The following is a 24,994-nucleotide window of genomic DNA, read 5'->3' on the forward strand; positions in this document are numbered from 1 at the left end:
CTGGCACAAAGCCTTGCAAACACTCGCTCATTGCTCCTGTGATTAAACCACACAGGTATTTATCTTCCCTGCAAGCCATTTTAGATTCAGACACATTTTCACCAGTAAAGCCCTTGAATATCTAAGGGATAACTCTAGGCAACAAAAACTAGAAAGAATTAGTTACTGTAAAACACAGAGCAAGCCTGGAAATTTGAAAATAAAATTCAACTTTGTAATATAACATATGGAAATATATAATTAAGGTGACCAAAGTTGCTTTAACATACAGTCCTGTAACAACAAAAACAAGGAAATATAATTTTCTGAGTGTGTAAGAAGGACTTTGTGAATTAAGGGATATCTTGCTTAAACTACTTAATCATTATGAGAAAAAGTAGAAGTAACAGTATAACAAAGTTTCAAGTAAAGCAGATTCTATGGATATAAAAGGTGTAACAGTCTATGCTTAACATCTAGTTATTCAGACTCTGTATTATAATGTTTATAAAATAATTGTAAGGTCAGCTCACATGGCAGATGGCAAAGAAAGGGCTTGCACTGCGTTAAGAAAATATTCCTATTTCTCCTAAGTTTCAGTGTGCTCTTTGCTATTGTGTTCTTTCTAAATTACTAAATTACTGCAGAATTTCTATGTTGTCTACATTTAGAATATAAATCTATTTTAACACACCTTCCTCTGCTTAACTGATTGGTCAAATTCCAGTCTAAACAGTTTGGGGTTTTTTAATTAGGAAAGCTGCATTAAATCTGCTCTTAATTGGGATATAGACTACAGAAAATATTTTTACATTGGAGATGAAACAAAACTTTCAGATAAAAGTCAATAATTTTATCTAACCGTAATAAACACTTATTCTCTAGCCAAGATAAATGAGAAAATTCTAACTCTGCAATTAGCAATTTTCAAAGGCAAGGACAATATCCCTATTACAGTAATGAGACAGTTGCATTTTGTTACATTGATATTAATACATCAGTGGGCAATAACCAAGAGTTTATAGGAATAGTAGACTGCAAGAGAATGAAAACGTTTTTTAAGTCACAAATGTATTCAAGTATGCAATAATAACACAAAAAATGTATAAAATTAAAATATTTTCTTATATTGAAAAGAATCTAATGATATCAAACAGGATTGTGACATACGATTTTCAAACTATAGAACATTTTTCACTGAAATGATGCTATCAAAGTGCCTGTAAGCAACATGAATTTCTAAAAAGACACAGTGATTAGGGTCATCTTTATGGTGCTACCAGTGGAGGACGGGACAGGGACTGGTGTCCCTCAGCGTCTGCACAAGAATCAATGCAGAGATGAACAGCAGAGCTGAATTTGCACTGTCTGTTCCATCCTGCTGGTAACTCCACATAACCTCAGGTAGTGCCTGTATCAGGAACCAGTCGAGTGGGAAGCACAAGATATCTTACTTATTCCTACCTCCCATCCAGAAAAAAAATTGAGAGATTTGAGTATTGATTCCAGTGTCTGTCTACATGGCTGCTGGTTCAGCTGATCCACTGGCTTTATTGGATATTGTAGAATAATTTAGGTTGGAAAGGACCATTAACACCAACAAATCCAACTGGTCTTCCTGTTTGCATTCAACATAATAAAGGCTGCTGGAGTTCATGTTTTGCCAAATGTCAGAGGTTATACAGAGTTACTCCTAACAATTTAAATAACTTAAAATTATTATTTTCTATGTTTTTTTTTCTGAAGCTTGTCTTTCAGATTGAACAATTAAATAACAGCTCTTTCTAAACCCTTTATGTTTGGGCTAGGGTTTCCTGTCATCCTATATAGTGAGTCCATAAATTCACTCTGACTTCATACTTCTGAGACAAGACTAATTTATGCCAGAGGAAACAGAAATCTAACACACAAAACCTAAAGCTACATCAAATCTAACTCCCAGCAGACTAAGAGCAGGCAGTTGCTATTCAGAACATTTAGCATTCTTCTGTGCCCTATTTTATCACTGATATAAAATTTTATGTTGTCTTTGATGAGGTACACAGTAATCGCTTTTTCCAAGATGAAGACCAGTGTTTTTTCCCTCCAAAATCCCAGCATATATACATTAAAATTGTTTAATAACATAATAAAGAAACCTCTATCAGTTACTAAGTTTAATGATAACAGAAGATGCAACATGAAATAAGTAAGGAAGATTTTTTTTTTAAAGAAGCAGTTAAAAACAAAGATACCATGTGCTGAGGCTGCTCACTCTACAAGTAAAATATATAGTAGTTTCAGGTTTATACTCTTCTTCCCTCTAGCCCCATTATTATCTGCTAAACTATTTTAACAATTTGAAATTGAGCACTTATTCCAACATATATGCTCATAGTGATATAAATAATATAGGACATAGAATATACCAGGAAAAGAAATGCACTATTTAATACTTATTAACATGAAACTATCTCTACAGAGCTTCTGTCCTCAGAAGTACCTTATCAGTCCTATTAATATACATATATTGAAATACATATTTATATTGAAATATATGTCAGAGGATGAATTTTTTAAAATATTGGTAATTCTTCAAATCTACACCAGAGATCAGTTATGGCCTTGAAAGCTCTATATGAGAGTACACTCAGATGCCTAGGTAGGAAAGAAAATTTGCATCCAATTATAAACAGAAGATATGCTTCCTCTAGTTATCCTGAATATTGATATTTGTGCTAAGTTTATGAGGTAGTGTCTTGAAAACAAACTCATCTGTGAAAAACCAGTTCAAAATTCCCAGGTAGGCTGGTGGTAAGATTGACAACCCAAGATTGAGATTATTTGATTTGGATGAAACCAGGCAGCACTAGAGCAGAAAGGTTTTACAAGGAGCCTGTTTCACTCCCTGCTTGCCAGCTGGACTCCTAGGCAACCCAAGGGAAGGCAAGTGGCTGGACTTCAGCTGCTGCAGCTCATGAGGCAGAATAACAACAACCAGGACTACCAGGCTCCAGAAGCCCAAAAATGCCCAGCTTCTTTGCAGGTCAGTGGCAGAACAAAGCAGCCTGGCCTCTCCGTTTATGGGAACTGCCATGGAATGGGATCTCTGGGCTCCTGTTGAAACATCACAGCATGTTTACTGAGGAGCTGACAGACTGTCAGCAGAGTAGATATCCCCTGTGATTCCTCTCTCATTCTGCCAACACGCTCAACATATGTTCCCTTCATCCAACCACACAGGAATCTGTGGAAAACTGATTTTCCACAGGAATATCAGGAAAACTGATATCCAGAAAGGCTGACAGCTCCAATTTTGAGGTTCTTTGATAGCAATTTCTTGCCAACGTGAGCAGCAGCAACTTTCAGAATGCTCTGCTCTGGATCAGCCTGCCTTATTAACTGTTCCTGAGGGTAGAGGTTGATCACAAAGGCCACAATGCCATCCTCTCTCACAGAGGTTTTACACTACATGGATGAATTACTAATTGGCTAGCTGTGTACATTTTTCTTGATACCAAAATTACTGTTTTCTTTCTTCCTAACAGTGCAGTTTACCAGGCTCTAATGCAGTCTCTAGAAATATTGAATAAAATCTCTGACCTGCCAAAGTGATTCTGCAGGTGCTGATAAAAGGTTTGCAACTGTTTTTCCCTCTCCACTAAGAATACTCCATATTTATGTTTGTTTCATCATTACATTTTGAACTTTAAATTTGCAAAATGACCTTATAAGTAATGACTCTCCTACAAGTCTCAGAAGTCTTGTAATTTGAGCTGCAAGCTTTACCTTGCCACTTTTTGTTGAGTAATTTAGCAATAAAAGACCTTTGCCCAGTGCCTTTGCTCTGCAAGCACCATTTTTCTTTTTCTCATACTATGTTGACTTTTTCAAGCTGAACCTCAATTAAAAAAAATTCATCAATTTTAATGTTTTGCCACATTTTAATGAACTTTCAACTTTGCTCTCCATATTCTGTTATCCAATTACAAAATATATCAGTATGTTCCTATTGTCCAGCTACAGAAATGCAAACTGAACCTGATAATGAATTCTGGACTGTGTAGCTGTACAGAATGTAGCACCTGATTTCACAATATTCTACTGCATGAGTAGCAGAACAGCCTCTCAGAGCATCAAAACATCCCCAAATACAGACTTTTTTTGTGGACAGGCTCTTTCCACTTTCAGATCCATCATTCACACTGAGTATATGCTGCAGAATCAGCCTGAGTATGTGAAAAAGACTTTTAATGGGAAAATCTGATTGATCTGCTACATGCTAGTTGGACCTGATGATCCTCATGGGTCCCTTCCAACCTGAGATATTATATTGAAGACAATTTGCTCATGTCCTGTCTTGTCCACAGAGTAAATTCCACTGTTGTGCATTTTTTAAACCCACTGCTCCTGCTCTGTATGATGCAAATATTCATATTCCTGAAGATGGTTTTCCTCACAGAACTGCAGGAACAATAAAAACTGACTCAGGCAGGAAAGGTTCAATGTAGGGCCAGGAGGGTTTTGCAGTACCTACTGAGGATAAGCACATTCCACTCAGAGAGAATATAAGCTGCAAATCATTGCAGGCTGAAGGAATGCCACTTTGTGCTGCATTCTCCTATTTCCAGCTTGCTGTTTGCCACGCTGGAAGCATGACCCTAGGCCAGGTGGATTTTACATCCTACCCTCAGCTCACTCTGCTCTCAAGGTTGGCTGTGTACACAGTCTCTGCCTGCCTTAGCATGCAGCGTAGCTCCTTTACATCTCCCTCCAGAACAACAAGCTGGGATCCAGCTTTCCTTGCTTATGTTCTTGTATTCTATCTACAAGACAATTCTCTTCTTCCTCCAGCCTTGAGCAAAAGAAAACGGCCAAGGCAGCTGAGCTGAGTATCACTGCCCAGGCCAGGCCTGCTCAGCTGGACTCGCCAAGGGACACGGACAACTGCTGACTCCCAAGAGCCAAGGTGTTGAGCTCAACAACAAAATATCTAACCAAGGTAGATATTCTGGACAAACACTGCAGTAGACTTATTAGCTCTGTTGACACGTTAGGATTTTGATACTTTCAGACATATATACAATTAAGGATCTTTGGGATTTTTTGACAAATGGCTTACTTCATTTTTATACACAAACTCATCTCAGTTAGGTATCAGGACCATGTTTAAAATTGCCTGATGGTTGCACCTGAGGGCTTCTGTTGTTTGCACAGGCTTCACTGCACCTCAGGCATGAAATCAACCCTTTCTTTATACTTCTGATGGTTCTTGTGTTGCTTCCAGAAGTGAAGCACTAAATTCAGGTTACATATAACTGGACAAGAATATAAAGAATGCTTTTAGCAGCTAAAGTGTGTGCTAACTGCAGATACCACTTCCATCTGTTGTATCTGGGACATAGGAAACAAATTAATTAACAAAAAATTAGAAAAATCCAGTTGGACTTCAGGAGCACTTTCCTGCTATTAACAGAGACCAAGCAACAGAAATGTATTTGCTAAGTTCTACCAACACTCTGCTAGGTAACACATCTATCTATTTAGTGGTGTCCATAAGGAAAAGCTATAATTTATAATCACAGTACTTGGATGCTAATTGCAGTTCTGAAATTTACCACACAGATACTCCAACAGATCTAAATCACAGTTATGCTCAAGAATGATCAACCCTTTCTCATCTTCAAATCAGGCTCCTGCTCCATCTGTTCCACTGGAATGATTCTTTGGTGTCCTTCCTAAAACTTCAGACCAGCCCTGAATCTTTGCCCTTCCTGATATGCCAGCCACATATAAATACATCAGCTTTATTCAAACATTCTTTAAACCTTCTTCACAAAGGCTCCCATTCCTCAACTATGCAACATAATTTACATAGCCCCACAGAAATTGTTCTCATCCTCTTGGTGTTTGCTGTTGTGCTTTAGATGTGGTGAGGATGTGAAGGTTCATCTATTCTCCTCACCTATCATAGTCCTATGAGCATAATGACTCTACAAACCTTGCCTAGTCCTTAGATCATCAGGGCAATCCCCCTTCTGCTACAAGCACCTTGGCAGCAGACTGCTGAAATGCTGACATCAGATGAGAAGTGTCCCGGTCTATTTTCTTATAGGTATCAATTGCTTCTTGTCTTTGATGATCATTTTTTCTGAATTTATAGAGCCTCCAACTACAAAGCTTCATGATTTATTCCTGGAACTGAGAAACACTGACAATAAAGAACAGAAACAACTGACTTACACATGCCTTTATTTTGGACAGAGTGGTTGTCTCTGTAGCATAATTTATTTTCAAAACTATTTTTCAAAGAGACCCTACATGTAGATACTATATTTTCAGCTTCCAGGTAGATCAGATAAAGGCCCTGTTCAAACTTGATTAAAATCATTCTTGTGTGACTAAAATTTGCAGACCTTGTAAAGTGTAACACAATCACTTTGGAAGATTTAAAAAAATCATCCCCTAAGAATTGTTTTGGGTTTTGTTAAACAGCAAAGTCTTAGAATTACTAGCCAAGATGTGAAGTGCTAAAAGTCTTAATAGGTTACTATATGAATAACACCTTTCTTCCTCACTAATGCAGAGTTTGAGTCAAAGCACGTGGAAAACTTAACAATGGTTACAGGAACTGCATTGCACTCAGGCATTATAGTTGAGGTAAGTTTCTTTTCAGATCTTTGTCTTTTAAAAGATCATCATCTTTTAAATTGATGACAAAAATTGTTTTTCACTCACTTTAAAGATGCTTACTACATGAACTGACATATTCCTTCCTATCCTTTATAATTTAAAATTAAACTACAACTTTTGATTGATAAGACCAACATGACAGCACAGGGAAAATAATTTCTAAGCAATATATCACTATATGTTTTACTTAATAAATTTCAAGACTATGTTGAGGTCATTTCACAGTTCTGCAACATAAACTATTAGAATTTTAACTATACTTCATAAGAACTGGCAAAAGCATTCTCCGACATGTTTATCTCTTTATATATTCATAATTTTCTGACCTCAATGGCCAAAACACATTACTATATTTATTATTGCAATTCTCAGTTATCAGAAAACCAGTAGCTCAGGCACTTTGACATTAGAAAGAGAAAATGAGATCACAGTTAACAAATACTGGTTCCATGATACAGTGACATTATGAAAAATAGCAATGCCTAGTTTGCTGATAAATCACAGATTGTCAATGAGTTCTCAATAAAATAAAATACAATACCTAATACACCTACTATATGCATCCTAAGGCTATTAAATACAATAAAACCAGCTTCAATTACTAGGTTAGCTGAGTTTTTCAGGACTGATCACAATTACATACTTCTGCTACATTCATAAAGAAAATATATATTTCTGTGCATTATCTATCTTACTAAATGGCTATGTTGGAGTACTAAATATTGTTGCCTTCATCTCGGTGGTGTGTATTTGTACAAAATATCATGAACCATGTGAGGGTGACTAATTCAAAAATGAACAACAGAGTCCTTGTGTGCCCAGCACAGCTGGCACTGCCTGTATTATTTTAATCAGTCTGAAGACAATCTCTTCAGGAAGGATTCCGAGAAACTTTGTGTGCACAGGTATCATTTCCCTAAGATATGAGAGTTGACCTAAGCTTAACACAATATTTGCCATTTTTGTATAGTAACTGACATGAAAAATATTGCTTAGGCAGAACAGGCTTGCATTATGTCTTCTAGAGCAGACCAAGTTTCAAGAAGTGCAGAGAAAGACACGAACAGACACAAAACAAGAGTCCAGGGCAGCAGGACTGCAGTCATTTTACAGAAATGGCTCAATGTCCAAAACAGTCACATCACTGATTCTTTAAAGATTGGGAAAAGGTGGGAGGGTAGCTAATACACATGCCCTAACCTAAACCTCCTTCCAAAATCAGCCAAGTTCCCAGTAAAAGTGGCAACATTTATAGAGTTTTAGTAGTCAGAATAATCATAGGAATGGATAGTTCATCTTTTCACTTCTAAGGTGACAGATTTTGGAATGGTGTTGCTTTGTATTCTTAAATTTACCTTAGAGATTTCTGTGGCCTTGATGATAAGTACAATCACAGCTGCTGAGGAGATTAAGATCAAATAAAACAGGTGGTCACACTGCAAATACCTACACAACCTTATACAACCGAGTGTGAAAATGAAATTTGATTAATGGATGGTGTAGAGAGGAGCATTAACCCTGCCTCTCCTCAGTGAGGTACACACCCACTTCCAGCTGTAAGGAGGCAAAACAAATTACAGTGTTTGGAGTGCTCTGCTGAAGTTGAGGTATTTCCATGATTCAATTTTTTTTCACAGATTAATGAATTATTTTTTGGCTGTTCAACTATAATATTGTACATTTCTAAACCAAATGAAAATACTTTATTTGATTTATTTTACGCACAGCATATCTGACTGGTTTGTTTTCTGCAGCCATGTACAGGTGCCTTGTAACTCCATTTGTATGGCACAGCTGTTTGGGAACACAGTACTCAAGCTCTGTGCTTTTTTGAATTAGGACAATGACTGTGCTCTTTATCTGCTAGTCTTTCTATCTTCATTGTTATTCTAGCATAGGAATTAGTCTGTGCAGAGGAATATGGATCTGAAGGAACAACAAGCAAACAAACTGTTTGTAGTAGCTCTAAGGCTTCCTTAATGGACACTCACACTTTAACCCAATGGATTTACTAACATAAAAAGCATTTTTACTCTGCACAGTAGCAGTGAAACTTCTGTCAGCAAAATAAATTATACGTTTTTATAACTAATAAATACATTTTGACACAGACAAACACAAATTATATTTAGGAAACAGCCTGACACTCTGAAATGCCCAGCCTGCAAAGGTTTAGACTTTAAATTTACCTCAGCTCAGAGAAGCACTGTGGCCCATAAGAGGAAGAGAACTACGAGCTGTATTTGTGCAGGCAATATTTAAAGCAGTTACAGGGAGATGACATGATGTGTTCATCTTCTGAAATCCTGCTGCCTTTTGCTTTTCCCAAACTTTCTGAGACCTCTTGAAGATTTGCAAGATACAATGCTAAGCAATCTGAGACACCAGCAGTTTTACTAGAACTAACTAAAATATGGGTTAAGGAGCAAGGGACCACTGTCATTAATTTACTTCCCTTTACTTTGATTGGATATTCTGTTTGTAACTGTCTCTACAGCAACACTTGCTGCCCTACACAGTGGGCATCTGTACAGTAAAGATACCCATTATAGAGTAGCAAAGAAAATATGCAAGATTGATGTTATACAGAGCAGACTTTTACTTCCAAATCCTCAGGTTTGGGAATCTTTATGATTCAACTTTGTCATGGGGAATACCTCCAAGCCCAAAAAGGAGAGAGAGGTGAGTCACAATGTAAAGCTCAGCCTTCAGCTTTTCTCTGGTTTGCAGTCCCCAGTCTCCTCTTCCTTGCAAGACCATGCATGTTATACTGATGTGCTTCTAACCCAAGTGGAATGCTAAAAACACCATCTACTTTCTCATGACAAAAGCAGTATTTTATATTTCATTCAGTTTATTGTCAATGTGCATAGAAAGCATGCACAGTCAGACCTTAAACAGCCTTTTCCAAGTCAAATATATGTTTGTATGGCATGCTCTTCAGAAACAATTAATACTAATATTCATGATGCTGAAGGAATTCTTTTGGCTCCATCTGGATCACAGTTTGATTATGTTTTGAAGCATAAAAATTGATACAGTTTTAGGTATACAAGTGTGAAAGTTATTATGAGGCATACCAATCCCTACCTTTTTGCACAATCCTTTTAAATACTGGATGCTGTAGCCTAATTCTGTGCTTTGTGGGCAAATGCATCCATTTCTTATTTTCAGCTCTCCTGGCTTTTGCATCTCTCTACTAAAGTTTAGCATAAGGTTAAAATAGAAAAAAAAAAGCTTTCCCATATGTTGCTCATTATTTTCCCCTCCATTATCTTTGATCTTCAAACAAAGAGAGTTCCTTCTATTTCAAAATATTCTCAAATGAAAGTATTTAAATGATTTTATTGGTCTTTTTCCAGAACATCTGAATTTTTATCTTATCTACTTTTGCCCACTTCACATCAGAAACAGAAATCACAACACATTACAAGTATTCCAATAATGCATGAAACAACATGCCTTTTTGAGAACTATCTGCTTTAATTTTTCATGCTTTTGCCCAGAAGTGCACACCATGAAAGCCATGAAAATTTTCTTCCTGACTGGCTGTGGTCAACTGGAACATGAAAATTCTGTTGAAAATTTTTCATTCTTTTAAAGTAGGACTATCCATATTTCCTGTACATAAATTTTATACTGTTTCAAGTTACATTATCCATTTAGCTTTATTAAATAATGAATTATGAGTTCTGGAAAGGCTGCATGTCGTCTCTCCAGACACCCTTTCCAAACAGTTAACGGAAGTACTAGGCAAGTCCTCCTCAGATTTTTCTTTTAATGTAATTTGACTCCAAAAGGAGAGCATCTTCCCCCTTTACCTCTTTTAACCAGACTACTTGCCATTTTGTAGACAGGACCACCTCAAAAATTGCAAATTATAGCTGACTCTGAGGTAGAAAACAAGTAAAAATATACATTTTCAGTATAGGAATCGTTATATCCTGTGTTGCAGTTATTTGTAACTATTTACACTCAGTGAAGACCTTCCATCCCCTCCATAGTTTTCTATAAATCTTCAGATTCTTGCAGTCTGTCACCTAAGACATTGCTCTGGCATAAGAAAAGCCATGAACCATATTTCTAGCCAATATTACTACAGAACTAGAACTGTACCTCTCATTTCATGATATTTATTTCTACTACCAAAAAACAGATTTTGAACATAATTTCTTCAGCCAGTGAACTAGTCTTCTCTGAATGGGTTAATTTTCTAGTCTGTCAGCTAAATGAACATAAGAGCACTCACATGTGAATAAAATATAAAATATAGAAAATGACACATTCTTAGACCCCCCCCAGAATTAATGTTATTTGAAACCATGACTGCATATGGAAAACAGGTCAAAACCTGCACATTTCTTGTAATTGTTTATTGGTATGCAATTATCTGATCATTACTTCTTCCTGCTCAGGAAAACAACAGGCAAGGAACACATCTTCTTGAAGTGTTTAAAGCTGTCATACATGACAAGCAGATGAATAACAGAAAGCATTTTTATAAATTCCTTATAAAATATTCCCGACTTTGTGTACACTGTAGCTTGTAGCAGGCATGATATATTAGAAGAGGTATATGTGGAATTTGTCACTTAACCACCTTACTTTGTCCAAGAAATTCCAAAGGAATACTCAGAGAATTTAATCAAAAAGCCTAATTTTCTCTACAGAGGGAAGTTAGGATTTGAAATTTAGCTGTCTAGTTTAGTTCTTTGTATTAGACTTTGTGAATAACTGTCTGTTACTCACACTAGGTTGTAAAAATTAATTGGAAACAATCTTCAAGAAGATTGGATGAATGACCATGAAATCTCACCTGTATTTTGTGCAGGTAGAGTTTTGATGTGAAGGATCTGTTGGATTAAGTGTGATTCTTGGCGAGACCTGAGCTGATAGCAAAAATCCCGAAGCTAGGATAATGAGTGCTACAGCAGTACCTAAAAATACAGATAAAGAACAATGTGACACTTTTCTCCAGAGCACATGAAATAGTTCTCTGTTGAACTGAACTCTGCTTGGGAAAGCAAGGCACCCCATCACTATGCATATTATGCATACAGCATTCCCTAAGGAGTTGAGAACCTAAGAAAAGTACCCTCTGCGACATCCACATCCCAAATTAGGTTCGATATTAAAGTCAAGTGCACCAGCTTTCATGTCCAGATATTAAATTAGTAGGTTGAGACTCTTTTAATCTGTGATGACTGCTTGAATGAACAGGTATTATTATTATTTGTGTTGAAAATAATGTTGTAAAGGTGCAATTTATTAGTGGCTTTGAAATCACCATACTCTTCTCCACTCCCACACCCAGACTTGTAGGCTTTTCTGTAAAACAGAAAGTAGCATCAGCTTTTTCATTGACTCTACTTCCCTTTGTGAAACTAGAGAAATTCAACTTTTCATAACAACACCATCAAAAAGTGCAACATATATTGTTTCAAAAAATCCCCTTCCATAGTTTTGCTTCCGTTTCCCCCAATAAATACCTTGTGCACAAACTGGACAAAATGACAAGAAGAAGATGATAAAAACATTCACATTTTGTGCAACAGGCCATTTGAGTTAACCACTATGAGTTACTGGAAGATAACTCATAGTTTTCCTACCTTATTTGCCACACACACAATATACTGTATCATTTTAATGAAGATAGATAAACCTCACTACTCATGATACTACTGCAACTGCCTCAAACTCAGACTTATAAAACTTTACCTCTTGCCACTTGATGACTCATTGAGATCTGTGTTGCATAAAAGTTTCCTAGCTGGCAAACACACCAGAAGTATGTGAAAAAAGTATGTGAAAAAACACACCAAAGTATGTGAAAACCTTTCTCAGAGATAAAAATATCTGAAGTACCAATATTTCTGTAATAATGTTATCTGTGAATATGGCTGTGCAGCAGCCACAGCCAACAGGCAGGAATGGCTGGACCACACAAAATGAGGCAACTAAGAGCTTAAACTCAATCACAAACTATATGTGCAGAAAGCACCTTCCATTAGATATTCCTTACTTGGCTCTCTTCTAGCTATGGCTGATAGGTACACTAGTAATCTCAGTTTCCAGGGCAGGCTGGATATTGCACTAGATATCCTGTACTTCCAAAATGCCATAAACCAGACAGCAAATATATTTAGACAGGGTCTATAATCTTACTTATATTCATTCTAAATATGCTCTGTCTTTTAAGTTAACCAAATACACTAACTCTCACTTCCAGTATCTAAGTATCTTGTTTCTTTGGAAAAGTACTGAATATGTAAACTTGGAAAATGAAGTTTAATATGTTTTCATGCTGTGGATGTTTTTGTATGATGAATTGAACCAAACAATCACAGTACATCATTAGCTCAGGTGGGAAAAAGAAAAAGGAAATATCCTGAAGATATTTTAGATACCCTCTGTTACAAAAGGAGATACAAATTGTACAATGACCAAGTACCTTTCAAATTGAAAATTTCTGAAGGGAAAGAATAAAACACAAATAAAATTAATGATATGCTTGTCAGAGTTCCTGCATGCTTTCCAACTAACAGTTTTGAAAAAAAAAAATTAGCGAAAGAAAAAGAGCAGAAGAAAGATAAAGAAATTATACAGATAATATAAAGAAAGATATAAAATGGACAGGAAATTGAGACAAATCAGTAATTAGAGAACTAAAACAGTGGGATTTTTTTCAGAAATTTACTATAATTTTTCATAATGATGTCTGGAAGCTTCCATTTTTCAAAAGTTTCTAATATTTTGAGAATGATAAAGACATACATAATGAAATCTAAAACATCTCTGCCAAGTGTTTTCAGAAAGCAGGAAAAGTTGCACAAGATTACAAAATTAAATTATAGCATATTAGCTTTTAATCAAAGTATTATTGTTACTCTCTGATTATACTTGTAGTTTTTTATCTAATAAACATCTAATCAATTAGCCTTTATTAAAAAAACAAAGCCCCTCATCCTTGCAGCAGCAGCAGGCAAAAGCAGTAGTTTTGTTTTCATTGTATGCAATGGGAGACTGGGGTATACCTGGCTTCCCCAAAGACCAGAGAAGCTGCCAGTAATAACTCAGTGTAAATTGTAATGTCCTTAAATGCAAACCAAAGTAGAGCAGTAAGATATGCTTACCCTGTAGGAAAACTCAACACAGAAAACAAATCCATCAGTAGATATAGTAATCATTCTATTACACAGCCCCCTTGCTAAGGAAAACACATCATATCCACCACTAGCTAAATCAAATGTTGCTTGACAAAATTCTAACTAGTATAGAGGGATGATGTATGATTTCCTGACTGTCATTATTTATATTATCCTTTAAGGAGGGACTGTAGGATAAAACCACAGCAAGCATTAGAGCTTGGCTCAAGTGACACTGCAGACAGGCAGCGAGCAACCAGCCACAAAAAAAAGACCATTTTTACAATTACTTTGTGTGCAAACATCATTAACAAATAACTCTTTAAATGCATTATGCTCCATTATTATAATTCTGTGTCTTATTCTCCTCTGATCCATGACTAACATGCTTTGTAAGAGACATTTATATCTACATTTCGTATGTACAAACTTTGAATATGTTAAGCAGAGCCAAAAAGGAAAGAGCTCTGAAAATATGAAAAGTCCATGTTGGTTACCACAGCTATACAGCTGGGTCCAAATAAGCAATAAGCTCCTCAAGGGGGCTGGCCAGACATATGAAATTACTGTGGCCAAACAAATCAATCAATCAATCAATCAATCAATCAATCAATCAATCCTCTGTTTCAATAGGCATTAAAGGAGAGGCAGCACCCAAGATTCAGAAGTGTCAGTGCAAGGCCTGGAGGGATCCACACCACAAACATTCTGGAGGCACAGAAAGACATACAGGGGAGATGTATTGTAACTGATGTGAAACAGACTGAAAGTAGCAATGTGAGATTTTGTTTCATATTTTTAAAATGTGAGAAACATGCTTTGAGTAACTGTGTACCAAACAACTCTTGTCTCTGTGCTGTTGCTGCTCTGCCTATATATAAACACATTCAAATACTCAAGCGTAGATTAACTCGGCTGAGAGCTGGGAATTGCACATCCAGTGACATGGCAGCTGGTATCCCTCTCTGCTGGGTTGCACTAACTAGAAATTTGGATCCTTGACAGCAACAGCAGCACAAAATATGAAGACATTAAACCTTTACAGCTAAAAACTTGTGAACACTATTTCAAGAGGAGCAGGAAGAGTTTCTCTTTACAAAACTCTGTTCTTGGAAACATCTGAACCTTCCAGACATTCAGCCAGAGGCAAGTTTTGGTCACAGATCACTTCAGCAAAAACAAGCACATAAGGCAGGAACAAGTAGGGAATTACCATCCTAACAACAGGATACACTGAACATAGGAAGGCTGCTTGCTCTGCCTTTCCATGCTTTTAAGAAAAGACTATGTGATGAGTTATGGTGTTTGAGTATTTGGACAAAAAAAACCCCAGAATTCTGTCTTTTGTATCTCATACAGGAGGTGAATTAAAATCACATTAATGTATGCAAGGTATTTACAGTACTGTCTCTGAGGTAACTATGCAGAGAATTGCATTACTTTGTACAAAGTGCTGCAATGGCTATGCAATATGCTTTCTCTGGTACACCTTCATCAAGTGGTTCTGAATTCCAATTAATAAGCCCAAAATTATATATAAGATTTAAAAACTAACCACCTGTGATGTTCCAGGCATTTGATTCCTTAAACTGGAAAAAAAAGCTAAATGAAAACATTGTCAAACACGGCTTCAAGAAGAAAAGCACCTGAAAAAAGAATCACCTGTCAATTTTAAATTAGCCTCTAGTTGTGGTATTTTACTAATAGACTTGAAAACCTGTAAGATTTCAGAGAGAAGATGGCATCAAAACTGTAATTTTAAAGAGGAGTACTTTGGAAAAAATTGCACTTGAAATTTTATTTTCCTTTAATTAATAACAATGAGGAAAATACAGTACACTAATGAGACACTCACCTGTTAAGCTACCAAGTGTAAGTTTCCGGCGACCCATTCTTTCAACAAGCCAGACTCCCACAAGGGTAAAAATAAAATTTATAAATGCTGTCAGTGCAGCCAGCCAGATTGCAAGCCTGTCATCTTCTACTCCCGACATCTGCAAAATGGTAGCACTGTAGTACCTGTGAAGGGAGGGAGAAACAAATAAGAACACCATTAATTTCAATTTGGCTCATGTAATAGTTTTTGATTCAATTTGAAAAAGATGATAACAAATATCAAGTGTGACCTCTTGAATAATGCAGTTAAAGACTGACACACAATCACCCTGGGAAATCAAGCGTAACCAAGGCATAACTTGCACCTGACTAAAGTTTTGACTGGAGGATATCAAAAGATGAACTGCCATTCTCTTGGCTGTTTGTATTTTCAGTGGTCAATCATATTCGGCTAGAAACAGGGTTTGCATTTTTAATTTAAATTAATCTGCCTTTCATATTCATCCATTGCTTTATGCTCTTTTTGGGATTTTAGCAGTCTGTATATTGTCTAGGGAAAGACAGCTCAAAATCAAATAGATTTTTCAGTCCTCTTAAAGGTCATACAGAATTAATCTACAGCATCCAAGATGCTGCAAGTTGACACTTGCATCTTCCTGGTTTTAGATTTTGCAGTCTCATTTGAGTGCCACTGAAGAGCACAAAACTCTCTCTATGGCATTGCTTTTGTTTTAAGCAAAAAATGATTGTTTTGAAATGCCTTAGCACCACACTGCAGGGATGCGAATCTGCACCCAACAGGAGTATTTGACAGAATGTTCTACTGCTTTCTAAATGGAATCAATTGTTCCACACACACAATAACTCATAAAAAATTGAACTGAGTAAAATTAAAAGGGAGGAGAGAGGAAGCCTTCTACCATTTTTCACAGCAATCAAATGAACACAGACGTTGTGCCCATGTTCTCAGGGAGAGCTAAAAAAATGCCCAAGGAAACACAAGTACTTTTGTTGGTGCTGTAGAACAGCTTGTATTAATTTTTGCTGACTGAAATACTGAATACTCCAGCCCTCTTACACCTCACAGTCAACAGGCTATCACACAGGAATAACCATCAAGAATATAAAAACTTCTTTTTTTTTGGTCTCTGGTCAATATGTAGCTTGCTTTATGTTCCCTTGTTGTCTTAACACCCAGATGTGCTAGCTTCAGGAATATTAGCAGTTCCCATTCCTCTATCCCAAGCACATTCTGCTGTTTGCTTTACATCAATAACCCATGATGGGGTAATATGCTGACATGCCATTTAAGACAGTACCACCTGTAACTGACCATGACTATGCTGGATGTTACCCCCTCACCCACAAGCCATTTAGATTTCCCCAGCTCCTCTTCTCCAGTGCAGCCATGTGAGGCAATGCCTACACAACCAGGGCCTCCAGGTGAGCTGCTGGGACTGAGCACCCAGTCCCTGCACGTGGTTTTGAGCCAGGCTTGGTCTCTGCCCACCCCTGGGTGACTGCAGGGACTCAGGCAGGCTCAGCTCCTGTCAAAGAGCTGCACACCTGAGACCCAGCCAGGCTGTGATTCTTAGGGAGAGAAGATTAATGAAGAATAGACATCAAAACATTAACGTGTCCTCATGTCCTAAGGCACCCTAAATTAAATCACTAACTGTCAAAAGGTACAGAGACCTGCACTGTTTCAGCCACCAAAACGACTCTGATTTCCCAATACATGTTTCTTTTTCTACATAAGGGCAGGAAAATAACAAATGTCAAGTGTTGGCCTGCTGACACCTACTATGAAACTCCTATTTACTTCCATCACACAAGGTTTCAGGAAGACAAATTTAACTCAACATGCCTAAATCTCCTTAAAACCCAGTTCTACTGGGAAGTCAGAAATTGCCAGTTGTCAACAACAATGTAAAATGTACTGTCTATGCAGTAAAAAATGTGCAAAGGATAAGGAATCACATATAAGCATGTAGATGTCTACTGCCTAATCCATACAAACATGTACCATTTGCCCCCATCATTCCTTCTGACTGCTTATTGCACTCACAGGTAACATATTTTCAAAGAGAAGTTTGCTATTCGTCCATAAATAAACAGCATATTTCATTCCTGTGGTAAACAAACCAGGGAACTTTAGAATCTGCAAATCCAAATGCTAAACTACCAAAGCCTAGCTGTTGAGCAGTGATGTTTATAGTTATTACAGCATAGCAACCAAATTTCCAAAATTTAAAAGGGCACTTACACAGATTATAACAACTACTAAATATATTTGCTCAAGTTCACCTTTTTTAGTATGGTTATTTTTTTGTATAAGTCTGTGCAGTCCTGCCTGTATATTAATGTAACAAAACATCAGTCTTTTCAAGTTCTTCCTGACAAGGGACAAAACCTACATGGTAGGAAAAGGTTAAATTGTGGTATTATACAAACACAGCTAATACTGCAAGTCCTGCAGGGAATACAGCTTCAGTGACAAAGTTGGGCAATCCTAGCTTATTTTCTAAAACATAAAGAAAATTTAAAACATGTGAATCCTTGAAATATTAAAGCAAATACTGTATCTTAGAAAGTAAATAAATACATGCAATTACAAAGCCACACAAAGTAACTGAGTTGGACATACACAGAAAGATTTTTAATATAGTTGATATTTGAGGATGTCAAAATTATGAAGAAATTCAACATTATGAATTGTTATATCAAAAGCTGCAGTACATTGAAGAAAAATAAACCAAAAACACATCCACATTCAAGCCTCTTCAGAGTAATCCTTTGACTATACTGAAAATGCAAAGTATTGAAGGAAATTAAGAACCCGAAAATACTTTCCCTCCCTTTTTCCTTTTAATAAGTCAGGATTTTTAAAAGGTACAATGTTGAAGGTTTAAAGAAAAGGATAATTTCCTCCCTTCAAGCAGATCTTACAGACAGCTCTGGATGCATCAGGGTTCCCAGCTTAGCATCTTCAGCAGCAGGGAAGCTGCCCACCCTGCCAGGCTTTGTAGCTCCCAGGGAAAATCAATGTTTGCTGATAAGGTGCCATCACTGCTCTGAGTGTCCCCACCTTCCACAAGATGCTGCTCCACCTGTCGTACTAAGTCCACTCCAACAAAGTTTCTGCCTCAGGATTTCAGCCTTTTTAGACAGAATTTATAACTCTTGTAAAAGTAATGAATAAATCTAATCTCTCTTTAGAGAAACCTGAGCAGCTTTTCAAGGAAAAGGCTGCCATATCATCTCAACTTCTATAATGGATTTTTCAGAATCACTACCTGGAAGGCAACCTGCTGAGCTGCCACTATACACTTAAACTAAGTTAAACCTTCAAATTCCCTGTTTGGCAGTAATGGTGTATTGTGTTACAAATGCTTTCAGCACAGACTGAAATGACATAGTAAATGCCACTTATTACAATCATACAATTATATTATGGTAATACAAACATTCAAAATTTAGTACTGCTTGACAGATAAATATATACATCCAACAGGTTCTTTGATTCAGCATGTGTTATCCATGTACAACATATGTGAAAATGATTTCAAAATTACCAAGTAATTATGGTAATTAAGAAAACACAGGACTTTTTTTAGTGTCCAAACAGACTAAACTCTATAGCTCTTAAGCAAAATAAGTGTACCAGTGTTTGACAGGGATTAAAAAGTTTTAAAGGATTAAGATCACCAAGATACACAAAGAAATTCACTTCCTTAAGTTACCACAGTGCTGTCACACACCTGTTGGGTCAGATGAAAATACTGTTGCAGTATGTACTGTGAGATTGAAAAAAAAACCCAAACTTTTTTTTTTTTTTTTTTTAACTTATTTGCTCTGCACAAGATACCTCTTTGCCAACAGTCAGTGTACTTTTCACCCTCACTTAATTCACCTACTCATGTGGGTCCTTCACAGGTCTCATGTGAAACTTTAGGGGACAGAAATTGTTTTGTTCTTCATAATAGAAAAATAATAAAATACAAAGAGCTGGATCTATTTATGACAAGAAAAAATATTAGGCAAGAAAATAATACCAAACTATCCATCAGTCTGCAAAATAATGTTCTGTAATTTTTTTAGACAGAACCCTGCAGTTAAAATCTATTGAAGAGGTAAACTGAAAAGTAATAGGCAGAGCTGAAGATTAATGAAAGCACTGGAGGGAACAAAGTCTTTATCATCCTCCTTCTCTTCCTAAAACAGCATTCAGTTTCCAGCACAGAAAAAATAGGTTGGAGTCCATAACACTTGTGTGCTTTGCACTGCAACAAAGAGCAAAGTAATATCAACTTTTCCACATTGTCTTTAGTGCCTTTACTCAGTATATGAGTGCCTAACTCTTCACCAGAACCTTTATGAAAGAAAATCACCACTGTCATCCCTGTTTTATAAATGGAGACCACTGGGGTTTTTGGGAAAGAGGAGGAAGAAGAATGAGTATTCACAGCTATCCACCAGTACTACCTGCAGCAGAATAATGACATTCCGAGTCTCAATGCAGATAAGTGCTGTCTGCAAATTACTGAGTATAAAAGCAGGGAAAGAAAATCCCCCAGGTGTTTCACAAAACATACCTTGTTCAATTATTCATTTATTCTGACAATTTCAGTTAAATTTAAATCAGGTTTAATATTCCAGGGTATTCTAATGCCTGCTGAAAGTTCTCTGGGATCCCAAAAAATGAAATCAGTCCTCATTAAAATCAATAGACCTGCAGAATGTACATAGCACTAAAAAAAAAAGAAAAAAAGAAAAAAAAAAAAAAAAAAAAAAAGAAAAAGTCTCACAAGAGCCAGGAGCTAGCATGCTTAGAGTAATGGGATATTGAAAGGTAGGTTTAAATTAGATATTAGGATCAAATTCCTTCCTGTGAAGGTGGTGTGGCACTGGAACAGTTTCTCAGAGAAGCTGTGGACATGCCATCCCTGAAAGCTGAAAGTGGTCAAGGCCATGTTGGGTGGGGCTTTGAGCAACCTGCTCTAGTGGAGGATGTCCCTACCCATGGTGGAGGGCTGGAACTGGGTGGTCTTTATGGTCTCTTCCAACCCAAACCATTCTAGGATTCTATGCTTTTCAATTTTAATTAGAAGACATTGGATTAAAAATGTTTTTCTTGCACAGCTTGAAAAGCCAGAGAATGGGCTGCACTTCTGGAAAGGCAAGAGGATGCAAAGCAGAAAAAAGTAATTTAACCACAAGTAAAGATACTGAGATGACAAACTGTCCTTCTGAAAAGAAAATAAATGGAAAAAATATAACCAATCTCAGACACAGGGACACGGGGACACAGGGTTGGACAAAGTGCCGGAGAGTTGAGAAAGCCAACAGTTAAAGGCTCAGTGAGAAAAAACTCTTCTGCAAGGTGAGGCTGGGAAAGGCCCTAGCTCATAGGGTGGGGTAGAAGAACAAAGAGCAAAACAGAGAACAAGCAGCCACAGCAGCCTTTGGCACTGCTCCACTGGTAGGGAGGAGCACCTAAAGCCCCTGTGATGACCCCAGCACCGACACTCGATGTTGGAATAAATGGTGGAAGCCTTCTTTAACAACGTTACATTAAATATACACTTTCATCTCATTCTTAAGTAGCCCGTTACAGCACCAGAAACACACACACACACACACACAAACACACAGAGAAAACCCCTTAAAACCTATTGGCACCAATCCCACATTCATTCAGGGAAAACTCCACGATGAGCAATGAGCAATGGCAGCATGCATATGTGCACATGAGTACACTGTAGCTGCAGTCACTACTGGGCACAATGCCCTTACTAGTAACACTTTTAAGCATATGTCCTCTGTTAAAAAAAAAAAAAAAAAAAAAGTTTATGGGAAATAGCTGGCACAAAAGTCTTCCCTGGACTTAAATGCACAGATGCACCCATATTACCAAAAGTCATCTTAGGACTGTTTACAAAACAAACACAAAAGCATAATTCTGGAGTTACTCCATCTGAGCTCATATTTGTGATGGCAGATGAGATCCTTTTCAGGAGTACAAGTTTTGGCAAAAATATCTTATTTTGACAACCTCAACTGACCATTCTAAATCTGCATTCAGGAATTAGTATTTTTAGATTTTTCTGGAATCAAATTCTAAGAAATGGCAGGTATTCAGTGTCTTTCAAATCCATGCCACTCACTTGTGGTGATTTATTTGAAATTTCTAAATCAAGTCTCAGGTTTTAATATTCATATAACCAAATATTACCCTTGTGATATATTTCAGACATACACTGCACATCATCTAGATCTCAACAGACTTGTATATTCGCCTTGCTTAGAAAACAAAAGCAATTGCACAGCAAACTTAAACATGTGCAGTGTGAATATTAATTCAGCAGTGTCTGCTTGTATTACACTTTTTTTTTTTTGTTGTCCTTTGTCTCATCTGTTCTAGCAGAGAAAGGAAAAAATCACAGCATACCCAAAAAATGTCTTATGGTGGAATCACCAATGCAGACAGATTTTTTTTATTTTATGTTCAGGTTGGATAAAAACATAGGATTTATGTTAACACAGCATATAAATGACAATCAAAAAACTCAAAGGATTTAATTTCTGATGTCTGAATGATTAATTTACCTGAATGCAGCATTTGGATGATGCTTTTGAAACTTCCTCTTCAGTTTCAACAGTAAAGCTTATCAGAATAGCCTCATTCTTTCCCTCTCACTTACTAAAAATGAATCTGCAAGCATCCCAACTATGCATTTCTGTTTTTCTGCCAATAAACAAAGCATCAGTCTCAATTTTTGATGCTCTAGCCCAAGAATTCCATTAGACCTCTTTCTACCCACGCTGCTTCACTCTGTGTCCTGACTATGCTTTGTAGAGATGCTCTGCTTACAGCAGAGGTGAGAATTCCACTATAATTCCCAGTTCAAAACCCTTAATAGAAAATATATCAGCTGTAAAGACCCAGAACAAGCTTTTAGTACCACTAGAGAACCCCTTGCAGAAGCTGAGCTTCTTTCAGCAATTTTACCTGAGGAAACTGAATTTACTCACTCCTCCAAGGATTTAGCTTTTAGCTTGCACTTTCTTATTTGTTATGTGAGTGCAAAAACATTTCACCAGTGCTGTGAAGTTGGTGACATCTGCACCAGTTGCCATTCATAAATGGTAAGAACAATTGTCATTAAAGCAGCTACGAAACAAAACTCTAGCAGAGGGCTGCAATACATTTCTAATGTGCTGTGAGAAATGTTTCAGCATAGCCTGCACAAGGGCAGCAAAGCAAGGTGCTGTGCATGCACCACCTGCTGAAAGGGACAATCACATTGCTCTTCTCTTCAGCACAAAACAGAGCAATTCAGCACCACATCAAAACTGTTACAGCTTTATAAAGCAGAGCAAAGACTGATGTAATACAGAGCTAAAGGCTAATGTAATAGAGCTACATTCTCTACAGTGCAGAATAGTAACCTTTTAATCTGTGAACCATACGCTACACATCAGATTTGTTTGATAATCCCTGGAGTGTATTACACTCTGTATACTTCTATTCAACAGGGAAATTCCATTCTAAATTTATACAGACCATCTTACGCTGTTCTTTAAGTATATGACAACCACATAGGAGAGAACTTGCTATCACCATTTACTGCTGTCTTATGTGTAGTATTTATATATACTTTGCATTTAAAATTTAATGAAGCCACTAGAAAATACATATAAAACAAAACTTTAGATAAAGTTGAAGGAAAACTTCAACACAAAGTCAATAAACAGCTGAAAAGATTCTATGCTAGTTTAAGAGTCCCTTTTGAAAATACGTTTTACCTTCTCTCTGAAACAAATCATTGTTAGGAAACACCTAATAAAGGATAGATACAGAAGAGTCTTTGTGTTCAACTGCTTTGAGCAAATACTTTGCACATCCACAGTCTTCCTTTGTTACCTCTAGGTAAAGATTGCTTTCATGTTTATCATTTCCTTGTCGCAACTAATTAAGCTGCCAAGTTTTAAATCCCTGGCAGCTTATCCAATTCAGACCGATTATTCTATGTGGAAGGACAGCTTGACTACACTAAATTTATATTCTCTGTCCTCCAGAATTCATCATGGGAGCTCAATGCCAAGATAAAAACATCTAAATATTAATCTCAGTTCTATGACTTTGTAACCTTGGAGATGTAATTTAATTTCTTCATATTTGTTCTCTGCAAAGTTTTAAATACCTTTTCATGCTTCTCATGAGAAGATTCATGTGTGGATAATACCTGAAATCAGCCAGAAAAGAAAATGGAGACAAAGCAGGTGTTGATCGGTTCTCCTTATGCTCACTACGAGTACACTGTGGAGGTCTGTGTTACAGTTTAGAAATAAATTGGACAGGGGGAAATGTCCAAAAGGGGGAGATGAAGAGGTTATTCAGGTTATTCTTCAGGGCAATTAATAAAAATTAAATCCAGATATTTTCTTTTAAAGTATTAAGAAGCTAGAATTGTCTTTTGCTACCTTTCAGACTCATTAAGAAAGTGTTGTCAAGGTCATTTTCCTCTCCATATGAGGAGCCTCTTCTGGAAAGAATAACCTGACAGACTGGATCTGCTTTGAACATAACATGCAACAATTCTCAACACAACTTCAGCATTTATGTGCTCAAATGACAAGTACTTGAAAAATGCTTCAAAAGGCTGCAGTAATAGCATCAGCACTAAGCCTTGCACTTGGCAAACACTAAGCACATGAGCAAAGTGAAGAAAAATGAACGTATTCTTACTTAATTAAAGAAATGGAAACAAAGAATAAGGAAGAATAATTACATTTCTTTAGTTGTATATTAATGCTACAACATAGTGAAAAATTAATCTAATCATAACCACACTACACAATTTGTTTCATACCCACTGATGTATATATTTCCTTATTGGAAATGAATTTAATGTACCAAACAGTAGCACCCAGGGTGCTACAATTCTCAGCCAGGTACAGAGCAAAGGGCCCCACTGGGAGTTAAGCAAAATATGCTGCTGAAATAAAGATTTATTATACACACCTTAGTATGATGAGAAGGCCCTGGAATTTCCTATGTTAATACTACTTCAATGTATCAACATATACATTTAATATGTATATTTACAATAAAACCAAGATTTAACAGTATTGAAAATAACACTTTTCATATTAAGGTCATCTGCTGCATATTATGTAGGAAGTTTCCCTCTTTGAGCTCTAACATAACTTTAAAACATGAAAGATCTGATTTCTGATAGTATCAAACTCAGTGAAAGTATGAACAGGACTACAGTGAAATGAATAATGTTAATTAGTCTTTCCAATAGCTTCTTTTCACAACCTTCTGTAACAACATTTTTTCTTATACTTTTACT

At 36.7% G+C, this 24,994-nt stretch overlaps 1 protein-coding gene across 1 annotated transcript in view; it reads right to left on the reverse strand.

The window, feature by feature from the left end:
* Nucleotides 1-24,994, reverse strand: part of SLC2A13 (solute carrier family 2 member 13) — a 140,552-nt gene that overhangs the window by 29,425 nt on the left and 86,133 nt on the right. Inside the window, exons 5-6 of the mRNA XM_021539109.4 lie at nucleotides 15,652-15,815; nucleotides 11,468-11,588 (exon numbers count right to left, since the gene is read on the reverse strand). Of these exons, the coding sequence (XP_021394784.3) occupies nucleotides 11,468-11,588; nucleotides 15,652-15,815 (285 nt within the window). The remainder of the gene's footprint in view (nucleotides 1-11,467; nucleotides 11,589-15,651; nucleotides 15,816-24,994) is intronic.

This window comes from Lonchura striata, chromosome 1A (genome assembly GCF_050655825.1).
Source record: "Lonchura striata isolate lonStrDom1 chromosome 1A, ASM5065582v1, whole genome shotgun sequence".
Taxonomy (NCBI): Eukaryota; Metazoa; Chordata; class Aves; order Passeriformes; family Estrildidae; genus Lonchura; species Lonchura striata.